Source organism: Seriola aureovittata, chromosome 4 (genome assembly GCF_021018895.1).
Source record: "Seriola aureovittata isolate HTS-2021-v1 ecotype China chromosome 4, ASM2101889v1, whole genome shotgun sequence".
NCBI classification, from domain to species: Eukaryota; Metazoa; Chordata; class Actinopteri; order Carangiformes; family Carangidae; genus Seriola; species Seriola aureovittata.
Window position 1 is genome coordinate 13,150,916 of NC_079367.1, and position 17,871 is coordinate 13,168,786.

General features: G+C 38.4%; 2 protein-coding genes across 6 annotated transcripts in view; one reads left to right on the top strand and one right to left on the bottom strand.

The window, feature by feature from the left end:
• Positions 1 to 1,861: 1,861 nt before the first annotated feature.
• On the bottom strand, positions 1,862 to 11,402 carry LOC130167297 (CD276 antigen). The gene is made up of 8 exons (XM_056373309.1): positions 11,391 to 11,402; positions 8,593 to 8,621; positions 7,558 to 7,613; positions 5,431 to 5,736; positions 4,366 to 4,653; positions 3,591 to 3,716; positions 3,419 to 3,461; positions 1,862 to 3,150 (listed from the first exon to the last, which is right to left on the bottom strand). Exons 1-8 carry the CDS (start codon positions 11,391 to 11,393, stop codon positions 3,096 to 3,098), a joined length of 906 nt encoding a protein of 301 aa, XP_056229284.1. The 5' UTR covers positions 11,394 to 11,402; the 3' UTR covers positions 1,862 to 3,095.
• Positions 11,403 to 15,763: 4,361 nt separating this feature from the next.
• LOC130167624 (cytoplasmic dynein 2 heavy chain 1) overlaps positions 15,764 to 17,871 on the top strand; it is a 112,970-nt gene continuing 110,862 nt past the window's right edge. For 4 of the 5 annotated variants that reach the window (XM_056373991.1, XM_056373994.1, XM_056373993.1 and 1 more), the window contains exons 1-4: positions 15,788 to 15,860; positions 16,575 to 16,764; positions 16,988 to 17,161; positions 17,442 to 17,580. In XM_056373991.1, the coding sequence (XP_056229966.1) occupies positions 16,582 to 16,764; positions 16,988 to 17,161; positions 17,442 to 17,580 (496 nt within the window). In that variant the 5' untranslated portion in view covers positions 15,788 to 15,860; positions 16,575 to 16,581. Of the gene's footprint in view, positions 15,861 to 16,568; positions 16,765 to 16,987; positions 17,162 to 17,441; positions 17,581 to 17,871 lie in introns of all 5 variants that reach the window. The other variant, XM_056373992.1, reaches the window with a different exon arrangement.

Genomic DNA, 17,871 nt, shown 5'->3' on the forward strand with positions numbered 1-17,871 from the left:
TTTGAATAATCCTTTAAAATGTTTTCTTTTTTTTCTTTTTTTTTAAATAAATATCATGATGTTAGTGTTAGTTTACAATATCAGAGATATTCATAAAAAACACAGACAAATGAAATCCAAAGAGCTCCTCATAGTAAAAGGGAAAAAAACTTATTTCAAAGGCTTGATGAATAAAGAAAATGTCTTTGTGTTGCTTGTGACCCAAACAAATTTAGTGCTTTGTAGTTTGTTTTTTTAACTGGTTTGTTGAACAAACCAATTGAAAAAACAAGCTTTTTTATTGTTTCTCTGTGCAGTCCATTGCTTTTAGTCTTTCTGTGGATGTTGCGCCATTCTCAAGAGTTGACTTTTGCCAATAAACACCAAAATATACTGTTCTCCGCTTTGATTTTTGTATATTCAGTGGTGAGTTTTAGTGTTAAGATTTCCTAATAGTAGCGCTATCTCATGTTGAATTTAGGCACATCATATCCTTTTCCAGTACCTCAAATTGTCTAATGTTTATGTTTAAACTAAGTCTGACATGTGGTGTGTTTCTCTTACAGCCACCACAGAGGAAAGTCCTCCCTGGTTTGTTTGGGTTAGACAGCAGAGGAATGAGGGGAGGGAGGACATACAGATGGGGGGCTGGGGGGTGGTGTAGGAAGTGAGGGGATGATGACAGGGGGAAGGGGGGTGTGAGTGATCTTGGACAATGCACTCTGAATTTTAAAGAGGGAGTAGAAAAGGCGAGGGAGAAGGGGAGTGGAGGTTCGGAGGAGAGAAAGGAGAAAGGGTGGGTAAAGGAAAGAGAGGAGAAAGGTGGCAGAAGGAGAGGAAGGGAGGTTTGGGTAGGGGTGATGGGGGAAATGGGAAGATAATTAGATGGAGGAGAGGAGCAGAAGGGGAATGTCGGGAAGAAGGAACAGAATGAAAGTGAGGAGAAGGAGAAAAAGATTTGGAGGATAGAGATGGGGAGAAGGGAGAGGGGAAAAGGAGGTGGAGGTGGTGGAGGGCAGGGATCTTGGGGTTACATTCCTGAAGTGCAACCAGCCTGGTGCTGCTCTGCTGCCCAGTGTAAACACAGGGCATAGAGGTGGACTGACAGCCTGTCACAGTGACTCAGGAGACATGGAGAAAGCAAGTGAGAAAAAGACATGGAGGTGTGTGTTTTGAAAGATTAAAATGTGTGAAGAGAATGGGAGACTATAAAAAAGAAAAGAAAGAACAAGAGGTGGAGACAGAAAGAAAGTTTGCTGTGATGTGTATCTACAATGTTAACGATATCCTCTGTTAGACAGGACATACTAGATTCATATGAGCAAACGGCCTTACATCTTCTCCTCCCTCCTTTGATTTCACCTCACTTCTACAAACCTCTCCACTCTCTATTTCCCTTCTCTTTACCTTCACTAAACCAGGGCTACTCAGCCTTCTCCTGGCAGGTGACCACATATTGAGGTCAGAGAGACAATATGTATCCCTGTTTAAGAGGATTGTGTTCACTTTGCTCTGATTTATACATCATGTGCTGAATGCATAAGCATTGTTTCATTCCCCAGGCAGGCGGAAATGAAGTTGCTTTTGCGGGCTAGCTCATGACAAATGTGATCAGGCTCATGGATGTAGTACTTCAAAATAATATTCAGATGTTAAAGGATACAGTGCACAACACCAGCTACTCTGCCAGCGGGATATTCCTCCACTCTCTGTGGTGCTAGTACTACATCTAGTGGCAGTTAGACTGGATTGCAAAAACATCTCACTCCAGCCTCCCAGTGTAACTTGTACAATCTATTGCAGCAGGTCAAGTTCAAGGGATATTCTGACCGTGTAGTAAAGTGAGGGAAAATAAATTAGTAAGATTCTTCCCACAACGTAATAATAATTAAATTACACTGCTTTAATTGATTATACATTACAATATGAAAGAAAAAAAGGAGATCCAGACACAGCTGTGACTTTATGGGAAATACCAAAAAAACAAAAACAGCCAGTTAAAACAGCAGAGTGTTTTGCACAGATTTAGGAAATGAAAGCAGGCCTTTGAGACTTTTGCAATTCCAAGGAAGGAGGAATAACTGAAGTCTTCTAACCCAATAGTGTAAACAGGGCAAAGAATGTATATTTAGATTTTTAGGAAGAAAAACATAAAATGAAATAAATATTTACCAAAATATATGTACATACAAAAAGTTTCTCTCACACGAGAACAGTCACCTGAGAAAAAGAGCAGGGAGCTGTGAAGAAGTAAAAATTAGGGTAACGGTAATTTCGTTATAAAAGAAAAACCTCTTTCCCTTTTTTCTTTAATTCATTATTGCACCTTACACAGGAATACTGGAATCTCAAAGTGCAGAGAACAAATTCATGTGCAAACGCTCTTCTGACATCTATCTTCCCTGCATTCATATATTTATCTCCCCAGGTTCTGCTACAGATCATTTCTGATGGACAAACGAATTGAAGAGTAAAACCCTGGACACAAATGTTACATTAAATTAAAAAAAAAAGGATTTCTACAAAGCCAAAAATAAAAAAACAAGAGAATATTAAAAAAAAAAAATGGGGGGGGGTTTAAAGTGCAATATACAACATTATATGTATCAAAAAATGATTAAAACTCATTCCAAAACTGACACATGTAACAGTTCACACTTGTACCCAGACATGTCAGTGTAACAATCAAATACACATTTCATCAAGCTTTGAACAAACTGTTTGTCTGTGTTTGATTTTCCCACTCACGGTGCTGGGAAATGTTTCCCTATAGATGCTGTTTTTTTCCCAGTACACGACATCAATCTTACCACAAACCATTAGAAAAGTCCTTTTTTTGGGAAGTATAAGTTACTCTTAGTTGAATGACGCACTGTGTTTCACCAGTAAAGGGATACTAGTGATGAATACTTCCTCAAACATTAAAGGTCACAAGTGTCACTGAAACATTGACACCGTGCTCCTTGGACGCTTTTGGGTACTGGCTATTCCTGTCTTGTATGAAGCCAGTCAGTCAAAATGTTAACGCACACTTGAGTGACATACAGTTTTAGTTCTAGACTAGAACAGGTAATATTATTGGTCCGAATAAAAATCGGATGTACTTCTTCACGAGGTCAGCACTCAGGATGCCTCTCCCCCTCCTCTTTTATGCTGAGGGCTATTTCCTCCCTGGAGAAAATAAAATACACAAAGGAAGGGGGAAAGGGAGAGATAAGGTCAGTGGTGACAAGATGGTAGTGATGAAAAGAATTTGAGACATGTATATGATATGTATTACAAGTTACAGAGAATATTTTGAGGTACTGTATCTGGGACATGATTTCTTCATAGCAGTTGTTCCTCATCATACTCTTTATCCTTTTACATTACATTTATCTATGCAAAGTATTATGACTTTTTAAATGGGGGCAATTGTGTCTGGTAAACATCCACTTACTCTTTTACACTCTGCCCATGTTTCACATCTACTGCTAGTGCTCCTGGAAACCAAAACACAGTAGAAGCTATTGTGAGTTTTTGCACATTATTGCACTGATATCTTTTCGCTCTTACAAACATAAATGTGTGCAGAACAGCAACTTTATGACCAATGTAATCTCTATCCTTACCTGTCGGTCTTTTCTTGTATTTACGCCACAGTAGCAATGCCACAATAGAAATGACAAAAGCCACAACTGCACAGATGGCTGTTATTATCACAGGATTGTATATGCCGTGTACAACCTTAGGTTTACCTACGGATAAAAACAAATGTATTATAGAGTCAAAAAAAGTTGTGTTTAAAGCATGAGGCTTGCAACATTTCATACTTTTCTTATTATCAACAAATCAGACCAAGAACTGTTACTACTTGTCTGTGACTCTTAGCCCTAAACCTATTTATTCCTACTTAAGACATAAATCTTTATCAATAGGTCACAGAAATATAGTTTAATTTTTTTTTTTTTTTTTAAAAAAGGTTAAATAATATCCCCAGATAGATGTGATTAAGTGATTAGTGATTAAAAAATATTGCTTGAACAGTTGACAAGTTGTGCATTTGTTGAGGACCGTCTTAAGCTGCCACTTAATATGCACTTCAAGCACTACTAAGTATTTACAGCATCAGAATAGATTTACAGTATTTAATAGCTGCAGTAACAAGATGATTAAAAAAAAATAGCATTTATGCTCAAAGCACAACTGTGAAATCTGTGAACGTCAAACATTAGGATCTAAAAGGATGCAAAATTTCCATCATAGAGTCCTTGAAAAGTAGCCGTCAAAGGGAATCTATGCCAAGGGGTTTCCATTGCCTTTTACACTTCTCAAAACTTAGCCAGTGGTAGAAATTGTGCAGATTTTGGTAAAGAAAGCAAAAGGACTTGTCCTGTCAGTACTCACAGACTGAGAACATGTTCGAGGTGACGTCACCGACAGAGCAGCTGAGGTATGTCAGTTCTCCTTTGGAGCAATTAAAATATGCAGTGCTGAAGCTATTGTACATCATGGTGCTTGGATTGGGCACTTCACTGTTGTTCACAACTTTCCACAGCTGGCCGCTGGTATTCTCAGACACAGGTATGTTCCACATCACCTCAGTGCCTGGGTACCCACCATAGGACACACACGTCACAAGGCAACTGGAGCCATCTTCACAGGACTTTGTGACTGTGGGTTTACTGTAGTTGGCTAGAAGAAACAGAAGAAAGTGATCACTGTCAGCCCTCTGTTTCCATTGAGAAAGGCTGAATCTAGGAAGGATATGATCATCAATATCACTAGTATTGGGAGAGTGATGGAAGGGTGCATAAAAGCAAGATATTATTTTTTTACACTTAAGGAATTCAAAGTCAAATCACTATGACTATGAATAAATGTTGTCTTTGTGAGATGGGTATGAAAACTATCCTTGTATCTCAAACTGAATAAAGCAATCTGTAATTAAAACACACTTGCTACATTCAGACAGTAAAGCTTAATGAAGATCATTATTTAATACACGCAGTGTAAATAATTTCCTGTTGACTGGTAAAGGCACACTGATCACAGAAGGCACATACTTCAGTGATCAGCTCACTTCAGATACAAGTCACTGACTTTGTCCTATTACAATAGTTAAAAATACAGCAGTACCACATCTGTGATTGCACAGCTATTTCATATGTGGCATCACACACAAGTATTTGGCAAATGTTGTACTTTCAACACCTTATTTCTATGTTTTGAAAAAGAAAAAAAAAGAAAAAGATTTTTATTTTATTTTCGACATTAATTTTCACAAATACTGAAGAAAGAAACTGGCCACCTTTCTGCCTATGGGGCCGCTAGGAGAGTGCCTAACTAAAAATGTTGTATAGCCTACACAGTATTATTCCATCATTGTGTTAGAAAATGAAAGTTAACTAACAACCCAAAATGTAGCTAATCAAACTACATTTTTAAATATTAAATTTAACGCACTCATACCTGTGACACTGAGGCTGATTGACTTTGTACTCAAAGACCCGTCTTTGTACTGGATAATGCACTCATAGACTCTGCTATGTGAGATGTTCAGTCTGTACATGTCCACAGTTTTCTCATTGTGATCCACTCTTGTGTTCTCCCATATCGGTCCATATGTCCTTAGATCTTTTGAATCATAGTAGCCGTTCACGAATGTGTCGTTGGTTTGAAAGTAGAAAAATTGAACATCCTCTTTCTTTTCATCGGGACAGTGAAAGGTCACATTTCCACCGACCTCCCCTCTGATGTGAATTGGAGTAGCACTTTCTGGAAAAGAAAAGTAAACAGGATTAAGGGGTTAGAGCATACTGGGAAACAGTTCATTAAATAGAATGAATTTTTATTTATTAGGGGAGAAATTAATACAAGGCCTGGTGCAGAAACAGAAATAGGCTATGAAGTTGTAGGCTATTACAAATCACAAATGTATTAACTTTAATTGCAGGCAAATTGCATTTCTCAAGATGGCTATTTTGAGCTATGATTATTATCAGCTTTGTCAAGCCAAAACTTTGACTTGTTATATTGCATGTTAGATTGTAAAGCTATCTATCTTCTATTTTGAAATCTAGGTTAGGAACCCTTGTACGTGTATTAATGCCAGGACAATCATGTGGATCATAAAAGATGCAGGTCATGGGCTTCAGGTAATGTTCGCATCAAACAAGAAAAATGTGATCTCAGTGACTTTGACCGTGGCATGATTGTTTGTGGTTTGAGTGATTTTTACATGCAACAGTCTCTTTTAGAGAGTTTTTTCTTTCTCAGAATGGTGAGAAAAACATAAAACATCCAGATGACTGGTAGTTTCGCCTTGTTGATGAGACAGGTCAAAGGATAATGGGGAGTTTGGTTTGAGCTAACAGAACGGAAAACTGAGGCTGACACATTTGGGCCCTACCAGTCAATCATTGTTTGAATGCCACAGCCTTTGTGAGCATTGTTGCTAACCATATGCTTCCCTTTATGGCTAAAATGTGTCTTCAAATCTTCAAATGACTAATTCCAGCATGATAATGCACCGTGTGCATCAACTTCATTTCAAATTGGTTTCATGAACATGACAATGAGTTCAGTGAACTTCAGTGACCTCCTCAGTCACCAGATCTGAATCTAATAGAATACCTTTGCAATGTGGTAGAATAGGTGATTGGCAGCATGAATGTGCATCTGACAAATCTGCAGAAATGATGTGATATAGTCATGTCAACATGGAGCAGAATCTCAAAGTGATGTTTCCAATATCTTGTGGAATCAATTCCACAAAGAAGTGAAGCTATTTTGCAAGCGAAGGGAGGCTCCACCCAGTATTGGTGTGGTGTTCCTAATAAAATGTTCAGTTCACTTAGCCATTTGTCGATTTAAAAGCTTTTACTTTAGGTTGTGGGCGGGCGTGAAGGTCAAGGGTTTTTCTTTTGCCCTTTTGAGAGCTTCACTTTATGACGCAGTAGACTAATATCAGTTCCCCTTTGTCCTTTCCTCCTGTGTAAAAGATTTGACTAGTAGTGGGTTTCTTGTTTTGCATGATAAAGGTCAAAATTTCAAAAATTATATTGCAATGACATAGAGGTTTGAACTGACCATCAACATCTAAGAAAAATGTCTATGTCTTAAGCTTGACAGCTTTTCATCTCTCCTCACCAGCATGTCACTGACTTCTGCGGTTTGAAGTGTGGTTTTGATCAGCAGGTAGCTCATTTTATCACAATTGTTTTATCATAGCTATTTTGCTGATAACAGAAATGTGGTCGATGAGGCCGGTGGGACTTTGAAATGAGAAGATTGATTCCATTTTCATGTCTGTATGGTAAATATGAAGCGACAGCCAGTAGCCGGTTAACTTGGCTTAGCACAAGGACTGGAAACAGGGGGAAACAGCTAGCCTTACTTCAGTTTTCAGTCATTATGCTAAACTAAGGTAACCAGCAGCCGTGCTGGTTTGACTCAATATATTTGGCATTGATGTGTGACCAAGCATAACGCTATGATATCACATCTTATTTGTGTGATCTATTTATATGAACAACTAGTTTCACTGCAAAACCCAAGATGAAGACATGTTGTTGATGCATTGACAGAAGTGCTTACCTGTGACATAAATGGCACATAACCATACCAGAGCCACCAGGGAAAGCCTTGGGTTTCTTGAAAGACAGAGGAAAATCACTTGTTTACATGGTTATTCGGGTGATGCAGGGACATTACAATCACAGAAACTGCATGCTCACAGCACAAACAATAGGCTACTTTTAACTTTTAACTTCTAGACTTTTAACAATAGTCTAGAGATAGTTGAGATAGTTCAATTCACTGCCTTTGGAGCCGCATGTGCTCATATTGACTTCATCATCATCATCAAATTTGAGCAGACTCACTCTTCTACAGTATATCAACAACAATCATTCTTTCTAAAGCTGAGCGTGCCACCCCTCCTCCTCCCCCTCCACAAAAACACAAGCGCACATCCTTGGGTGTGCACTTATGTTTTTGTATGTTTCTCTCTGGATCCTCAAGGTGCTTTGAATCAAAAATTCCTCCAAGTATAGTCCCATAGAACAAATTTAACTCAGTTTAGGTTTGAAAAAAGTTCTCAGTATCCTTGTCCTTTTAGATAATATAGATGCATGTTATTGTCATACATTTTAAGCGCTGGCGCTCCAGTTGATAACCCTTAACACCAATAGCTCCACTGACTGATTCAGAGTCACAAACTGATACACTCATATGTTTCAGTTAGTTCTCAGGTGATTTTTAGTCTTTTCCTGGCAATGTTTTGTGGTTGACTACCAGTAAGAATGCTGTCACTATGGAGAGGGGGTATCAGAATCTTAAAAGTGACACTTTCATGGATAATAGTAATCTTTATTTCCATGACTACATCTCTGGCTGTTCCTGTATCTTAAGCTCCCTACACAAATAATAATATCTTTCAAAAGTCCTGATGAGGGTTGGACCTTGAGGTCATGATGTTTAGACTACTGTCAGTGTCTTTCTTTAAGGCTGAAAACATGGTTCATGCAGGATGCATGAACAACACTTAACATGCGAATCATATCACCACATGGTCTATTGCTTAAATTTCAAAATGATCATGAGATGATGGAAAGCTGGAGGGGTACTTACAGAAAATACTGTCGGTTGCTTTTGAAAGCCTGTTGAAAAAACAAAAGTTAATCACTGTGATTGATTATCTTTTCATTTAATTTGGTATCTATCTCAACAACTGCAGGCAGGAGTTCACTGGAGTGGCAAGTTCAAAGAGCACTCAAGCAGCTCATTCACATAAGTGATGCTAGTAGCTGCCTTTGTTTTGCTGCAATAGAAACCAATAGACCCCCCCACCACCACCCCCACCCCCCCACCTTACCACCACCACAAACAACTGTATGCACCTTTAAAATTACAGCTGATTCATTTAAATTTACATAGCCTACTGTGTACATTATTAAATGATAGTGTTTGTGTAATCAATGTCAATAGTACACAAGTATACAGTAAACACCGTCTCTTATCTAACTGGTTCTTCACAGTCAGTCTCGAGTGGGAAAATGAGTTCATCCCGAAATAACACACCCAAAAAGTGTTTTCAACAGACAAACTGAAGGAAAGCCCCAGTGAGCAGTATCAGAGAAAGCCTGTTTCTGTATGCAGAGTGGTGTATTCCTGTACCTGCCAGGGGAATCTGCTGCCTCACTTCAAACAGTACCTTCAAGTTTTCTATTGTTTTGTAGCAAATGCCGAAACTATCAGCCAATGTATAGTTTCAGTTAGTACATACTGAATGTGCTGTGTGTGTATGAACCTGTAAAAACTCAGTTTTTCTCACAGAGAACTGTTGATTTTATTTTCGGTTTTCAAAAGCTAGCTTTAAATGTGTGCCTATAATTATTCATGAGGAAATGATTTTGGTGCTGCCACTTCTCTGCTAAGGATCTGCTGAGAGTGATCTCACCTCTCAGGAAATTCCCAGGAAGAAAATAGTGCATGAATTGTTGTCAGTTATAGGTTATGGTGTAGCACGATAAATAAAACGAAAGGGAAAAATGTCAGCCAATCAAAGTGTATCACACACTTGTCCTCTTAGACACTTGGTCTCACTTTACTCACATTACATGCACATGCACTCTAGAAATTACATAAGCAACTGTCACTCTTTTGAGAAAAGTTTTCTGTATGCTGAAAACACAAATTCATAGAATGTTGAGTCTGCAACAAAGAAATAACCTGAATACAAAAATGGACTTCCAGGGGAAACACCACCACACACACATCATGCTTCATAATGAGGCCTTGCAGCATGTGTCGAAAACAGAAACCACATCAGAGGGAATTCCCAAGGACCATATATTTACCCAAAGTACTGCACATGGTGGCTTTAGTTTCAGCCAAAGTGACACCAGAAGGATTGTGACAGAGATAATAATAACTATGGAATTCTTGCTTCTGTATGAGGCTAATAGAAACAACAGGCATCATATATATTAATATGATACAATACAATACAATATTTGAAGCTAAAGTTTGTGGTTTCCTTGTATTGAGAGGTATTCCTATTTTTCATCAAAATTCATGTTTAGGGAGTGAGAGGTGAATTTGGGATAAAGACCTCCTTGGTATAGTTGAACTATTGTTATATAAAAGGTTTTATATATCGTGGTGTCCAAAAGTCTGAGACCACTTTCCCATTCACTTGAATGCGAGAATCTTATCAACCACTTTGTAATACAGGCTACATTCACCCTCACACCCATACATTCCATACAAACACATGCAATCCCCCTTACTGATGGTAGCGCCATTAGGGGCAATTTGGGCTTCAGTATGTTGCCCAAAGACTCTTTTGACATGCGAATGGGAGGATCAAACTATCGACCTTCCCACCCACTCTAACTCCTGAAACACAGTCGCATGTAGGGACACCTACATACTTTAATAATTTTTATTTAATATATAAATATACTGTAAAAGGCATAAAAGCAAGTAAACTTAAAGAACTGAAAAACAGAGAACTTTGTGGCTGTAATGACTGGCTGAGTGGCATGATTCAATCTGTGTATTTAACTGTGTGCTCCCTACAATGTGTTTATTAATCATTAGCTATACAGTCATAGTAGTGATTATAAATTAAAACACTACTGGCATGGGGATTCCCACATGACATTTTATGATTTACTGAGCAGAACCTATTCTGTCGTATTCACTGCATTCATGTTTCAAGACCTATGGTTAGGCTTTCGCTGTCAAGTGAGCTACAAAAGCAAAAATCGGTCCCATACACTTATTTGAACTCATCTTACATGAGTTTCTCATCTTTTTAATGTGTGAGATGTGTGATACTTCATGTGAGTAAAAAATAGAAATGACTGCAAAGAATTTTGTAGGGGGCGAAAGAGACTGAACTGAAATAAGAGACCTGTGGCCGTACTGTATTTACACAACTAGCTGTAAACACTCACGATGCTCTCACTGACATCTTTCACTCTGTAACGTTTTCTAAAACTTTCCTCTATCCAAGAGCAAATAGTCGCACATATTATTCCTATGATAAGATAGTTAATCTTACAGTGGACAAAAAGATTTCCTGATATGCATACAGGTTTTAGTTTCCTTGCAGCTTAGACTTACTTAATTTTTGTGAGTTTGCTGAATGCTATAATCCAACAACCAAAAAGGTTTTGATTTTGAGAGGTTATGATCCTGCAAACATACTGTATATACACACACACACACATGGCATTAACTGGCTGCTCCTTGATGACATTGCAAGTATTTCCTTCATACAGAAAATGATGTTAATGGAGAGAATTAGTTGATGACATCAGCGAGGCATTATTATCTAAATAATGTCCTTAATCACAGCAATACAATGAACTTTTTAAAAACCAGACGATAGAAAGGGAAGAGGTGAAACAAGTTCTTACCATGATGGTTGCCTGTTCTGTGTGTGTGTGAAAGAATGAGAGCAAGGGACTTCCTCTAGTAGGGTGATGGGTGGGGCTGAGTTGAGATGAGTCATTTGGCTGTTATGTGTGTTTTTTTTTTAAATCACATATGAAAAACAAGTAACTGTCAAACTAACAGTGTCCTGTTTGGAGTAAATTGCACAAAACTTGATCTGCCTTTGATGCCATATGATACAAATGTAGCACTGTATTTAACTGCTCTTTATTTGGATGAGATTTGACTAACGTATTTCATTTACTGTCGAGTAACTTAAAGAAGGCTTCCACAGAATCATTTGGTTGCGAGGGTTGTGTGTGTGTGTTTGCGTGTGGAAACGCATGTATTCACTATGGGTGACGTCAAAACACACTTCCCTGTTCACTTGCTAGCTCGTGCTCACCTATTCTTTGGAAGCGATCACAAGCATTTATCTACAGAATACAGTAGTGTTTCACCCCCAACAATCTGCTGCTGATTGTTTGTTGAAAAGATTTTTGAATACGTCACATTAAATATAATTGCTTAACTCACAATGAATGTTCAGTGTTGTGGAAAGAGGAAACTAAAGTTCAGAGGTAATTATAGTAATGTACAGCTGAGAGAAATGGTTATAAAAATGTATAATCTTGAAGATTATGTTTGCTCATTATAAAAGATGAAGATGAATTCACAGCAACTGAATTAAAAAAGGGTCTTATGGGGGAGGAAGGGGAAGTGGAACCAGTGACTTTCCTGGCTTTCTGAGACTGCTCATGTAATCTTCTTGCATTAATAAAGTGAAACAAGCGATAGTCATGTTATCTTGTCTATAAAGTGTTTACTTTATAGAGCATCTTTTCACTTCTATTTCCAACCACTTTGTTGTCCCTCTTAATTATCCTTAATTACCTTTTCAAAAATAATTTGTGAGGTTCCCAGCTAACTGAACTGACCTGGATGTAACAACTGGACAGAATCTCTAATGTATTGCCTTTAATTTAGATATGTAATTTAATATTTACTTCGACCTTTGATGAATTCAATTTTACAAAATAAAGCGTGTCTGACTCACAATGCATGTTAAGGCTCACCCAATGTGAGCAAAGTGAGATTCTCATCACACATTTTCATAGCTCCTTGTAAGTTCTGCTTTCCAGTTGTCATTGACCACACAACACTTTCCACTACAGTCAAGGAAAAGTGATTCGAACACAAAACCATATGTTTTGTGATTATACACCCATGTCTGTAGTCCGAAAGAGGTCTATCTCAGTTCGGGAAAGCAGGGGAATGCCTTGGATGGATGAACAATCTTTCACAGGAGCAATCAGCTCCTGATGCTCACCCATGAACAACTCTCAAATAACACCTGACAGATAGAAGACAAACAGAATTCCAGCACTCACAAGTAATCTTCGTAACAAAAAGATGTTTTTAGATAGTTACGACCGTGCACACAATACATTGTTCAGTACATGTTGCCACTGTTTACTATGCCTGGTTGATACCTTTTGATTACGGCAAAAAAATTGGAATTCCAGGCTTTAGTCTCAACAACAAAATTCTGGGAAAATTCTGGGATTTTCCTTGTGTTTCCCCAATAAATTTAAACAGTAAACCTCCTCACTTGACCTTGACTCATCCCTAGTAATTCCATTTTGCCTGATACAACACTTTCTATCATGCTACTGTATATCTGCTGTGTTTTTGAATCATGAGACGTCTAATTTTTCCAGGAATTAGGTTCATGTGCAATGAAAGTTGAACAGTCTAGAATGAAGGTAGATATTATATACATAGAGATGACAGGGACTGTTTTCACTCAGTTACCTATAATAACAAAGTGAAAACATGTTTCTAGATTTGTTTGCTAAGTTATTAACAAAAAAAAACTGAAATCTCTCATTTACAAAAGTATTTAGGGATGATGCACTCCACATTGTGGTCAGGTCCACCCTGATTCCTGTAGTTATCATTGAGATGTGTCTAGAACTTGACAGGAGACAACCTGTGGAAAACTGAATTGATTGGGCATAGTTTAGAAAGGCACATGCCTTTGCATGTAAGGTCCCACAATTCACACTGCATGTCAGGACTAAAACCAAACCAACAACCTCTAGACCTCTCTGATAAAATTGTGGTGAGGCATACATCAAGACAAGGGTATAGAACCATTTGTAATGCTTTGAGCGCTCCCAGAAGCACAGTGGCCTAAATAATTGTGAAATGGAAGAAGTTTGGAACCACCAGGACTCTTCTTGCAGTTGGTTGTCGGGCTAAATTGAGTAACTCGGCAAGAAAGGCCTGGTTCAGGGAGGTGACCGTGACCTGTAGAGATGTGAGAACCTGGCGTAAGGACAGCCATCTCAGCAGCACTCCATCAATCAGGCCTTTATGGTAGAGTGACTAGAAGCCACTTCTAGTAGAAGTCAGTTTGTTGTAAAAGGCACATGATAGCCTGGTTAGTGTTTTTTGAATGGCATTCAAACCACTTTGAGAGCATGAGGGAAAAAAGATTCTCTGGTCTGACAGGACAAAAATGTATCCCTTTGGGCAGAACTCTGAACACTATGTCTGGCAAACACCAGACCTATGTAGCTGGTGGCAGCATCATGCTATGGGGGAACTTCTCAGTGGCAGGGACAGAGACACTAGCCAGAATTCAGGGAACGATGAATGCAGCCAAATACAGAGAGGTTCCTGAAGAAAACCTGCTCTCGGCTGCATAGGACCTGACACTGGGGCAGTCATTCACCTTTCAGCATAACAATGACTAGAAGTGGATCTGTGGAGAGACCTGAAGATGACATACACTTCCCATCCAATCTGACAGTGCTTGACATTATGGATTGTTGAGTGTAGATTGATTGAATTTCTTCCATGTACAATGAAATCTACAAGACAATAAAGTGTTCAAAAAGTGAAGAGGTTTTAATACTTTTTGAAGCCACTAAGAGGAAGTGTTATCAGTGTTATTGATACTGCTAGTCAACAGTAAAGGTAAAGGCCGTCATACCAATCCTACATTTCCCATGTGCAAGTGGGTGTGGAAACACTGTGTGACAACAGAGTTTCCCTTCTACCTATATTAGGGCTGTGACAGAAATGAAACCCTAGTTATGTAAAAGGAGATTCCCTGCTCCAAAGTGGTTTTGGTGTATGTGACTTTGAATTTGAATAATGAATAAATGCTGTGCATGCTTTAGGGCCATGAACTATGCATTTTCAAAATGATTGCAGGATGAATGTTTTATAAGCCTTGATTAGTCTTAGCAAAAATCTGACCCATGATTGAGAATTGTCACAAAAGAAGACCTAACTCCATACTCCATAGCTTAATGCAGGGATTAATGTAAAGCAGCTATAGGCATGCAACAAACAATTTCCCTGCAGCCATAATTAGAGTTTTTCTGGTTCTGATGCTCTTGGTCACCAGCTGGCTCACTAACTAGGCAAAACCCAAGGGCCTCTGACCACTGGGGGCACCAAAGGTTTTGCTAAAATATAGAAATATTCATTAACAAAACCAACTGTCAACTGACATAAGGTCCTATAGGTCATCCTTTATTACCTGACATTAAAGCCCTGTCTTGAAGAGTTACCCTAAGTATTTCTTAGATGGTGAATTTTCCTAAATTAAATTGTGTCAAAAATTAATTACCACACAACCAACCTGGGGCTGGGTAATCAATCCTAGAAATAATTTATACAATGCACACACAAGAAGGTGTACAGAGGGTTAATAGGGACCCTGCAGCTAATTTTTGTACAGGAGCCAACTTGTAGGTTAATGTAGCCATGTTCACAGAGGAGACATTAAATTCTGTGCTGAGAATGGACATACTGAAATGTCACAGTGATAAAAACACAGGTGTCATTAATAAAAATTAATGACAGTTGATTGACTGCTGGCTCACTGTTACACTGTCATGGCCTACTGCCACACCTGAATTGAAGAGACATTATTAATGTTATTAGTATAACCTGTGTTTTTCCTGCTGTGACAATGTCTGCAAAGACCTATTACATTTCTAGACAACATGGATATACGATTCATATTAATTCACATGAATTATAGTTATAATTATGAATATAATAGAACATGAATTATGTTTAAAAAAAATTGTTGACTTTCATTTATGAATTTTAGTCTCGCTTTAGAAGCTGCAAAACTACAGGTGTTTTTTGAAAACAGGAAACGGGTTTTTTTGGCTTTCACACAGGTGCTGTCCTGGCCTGATTCGTGTGCGCAGTGGTGTGCGGCTACTCTAAGTAAATGGCGTAAGTAAATTGCGTAGGATTCTACTTCCGCGTCTTTACGCGGTACAAGAGATCGTAGTTGCTACCTGGTAACCACGCAAGCATAATCTTGGAGAATACTCACAGGCAGGAGCAACAGATTGCTACAGCTTCACCCCATGGATTAAGTTACCAGAAAATCCAAGAGTAGAACATTTGGTGGCAAAACGGTATGAAACCAAGCCTACCATTAAGTGGCTAGAATTCTGAATTCAAGGCAGCAATCTACAATGCTTAATTTTGATTTGCAGAGGAAGTGAGGTAGCGTTAGCTTGCTAGCTTGCTAGCTGATGATATTTGCCCTCTCCTACAGCCATTGCTTATGTTAGCTATAATACTGTACCGTAACTTTGCTAACGTGTTTAGTAATTTCCATGCAAATAGAAGAGGCTGCTTAAACAAATAAACTCGTTTGAACGATTGCTGGTTTGATAGCTAACGTTATTAGCGCTAGCACATATAAGATAGTAGCTAAGAGTTTAGCAACGATATCAACACTGATAGCACTGACGCATCACTTCAAAAATGCTAAATGTTACCTAAAAACCTGGACGGTTAAACGGGAAACTTGAACGGTGGTGTCGTTTGATATGATATAATAATATAAGAGGGTGTCTATTAACTTGTTTCTAGGTCCGCAGAATACCAAGTCATATTACGATTTAGGTTAAAGAACACGACTTCATGACTGAAGTTAGAGCCTGATATAACCCCAGTTTGTGCCCTGTAATGGGTTATCAGGGACTGGTCTTTATGCAGGAGTTACTAGCCAAATTCTGAGATGCTAATGTGAAAGTGGTCTCCATTTTTTTGACCCCACTGTATATAAATATATTTGTGTAGTTTTGTGTACAGCTTTCTTACTCTCAGTACATTAGTTCCAGCTGAAAGATGCCCTACGGTTCAGATGATGTTCGCAAGACGTTTATCTTGACCACAACTGGAAACTTCTATGGGATAAAGCCTTCGTCATCCCTGGCTAACAGCCCAGAGCTCAACAAATTCTTGGATGATGGAAATGAATTTGTCCTGTCCATTAGCAGACATGACAATGACCTTCATTTGTCAAATAAGGTAACACAAATATTTAAAGCATCATGACAAAAATAAAAATGTAAAAGATTTTCCAAGGCTCAAAGTGCAGAAACCCTAAACTTAAACTAACTGGTTAAATGGAAATCATTTTTAAAGGTACACTATAATTTACAATGAATAGGCTATTTTTAGTGCTAAACTAACTGTCATATGTTGACTTGATAAAGAAACAATGCCTTTTTGCCTCATCGTCCTTTGACAGATTGAAGCTTCAGGGGACAGCAAAGAGAAGGTGTTGGTGTTCTTCAAGCTGCATCCCACAGTGATCACCGAAGATAACCTTCACAGGAGCCTCCTGGTGTCATCCATGCTAGAGTCTCCCATCAACACCCTCTACCAGGCTGTCAAACAGGTCTTTGCACCTGTACTGCTAAAGGTGGGCCCGTACTTCTAGATCACACAGTCAGCAAAAACTTCTAGCAAATATGAAGCTACTATTTGGAATATTCATGTAAGAAGCAATCAAAACTTTTTCTATATTTTTATTTAGAAAAACTCAATATGACTATTACTACTTCGGAATCGAAAAGGAATAAACAACAGAGAAAAAACGAATTACTGTAGATAAATATTACAGCAGCATTACCAAATATAAATAGATTTATTTGAAGCATTTTCTGCTGAAGAAAACAAGTCTCTATTTATCTTCTCCCAAGGATGAGCACTGGTGTTCAGCATTTGACCCTAAGTTGGCAGGCCTGCTGAGTGAGCTGGAGGATGGCCTTGGCTCAGTTGTCCGCCGGTCCAGAGCAAAATCATCTGCCAAAAAGGGCCACATGGAGGAGGATGTCCTTGGTATACAGTACATAAATATATTTTTGCAGAAAAAAATACACATGTCATCTGGGCCTACAGAATTGTCAGAGCAATAGTAGATGGTTTTTCAAGTATTTCAATTTTGGAGGGAGATAACATTATGCATGCCATTTGGTAAAACATCTTGCTAGTATGTATGAAAGGAAAGTGTTAACCATATGTGTGTATTATTTAAATGTAAGTGTCACTCATGGGAAAGTTTAGCCTTACTGCTGGAAGCTGTAGTGACATGCTCTCATCAGTTAAATGTAAGATTTCTAGATATGATAG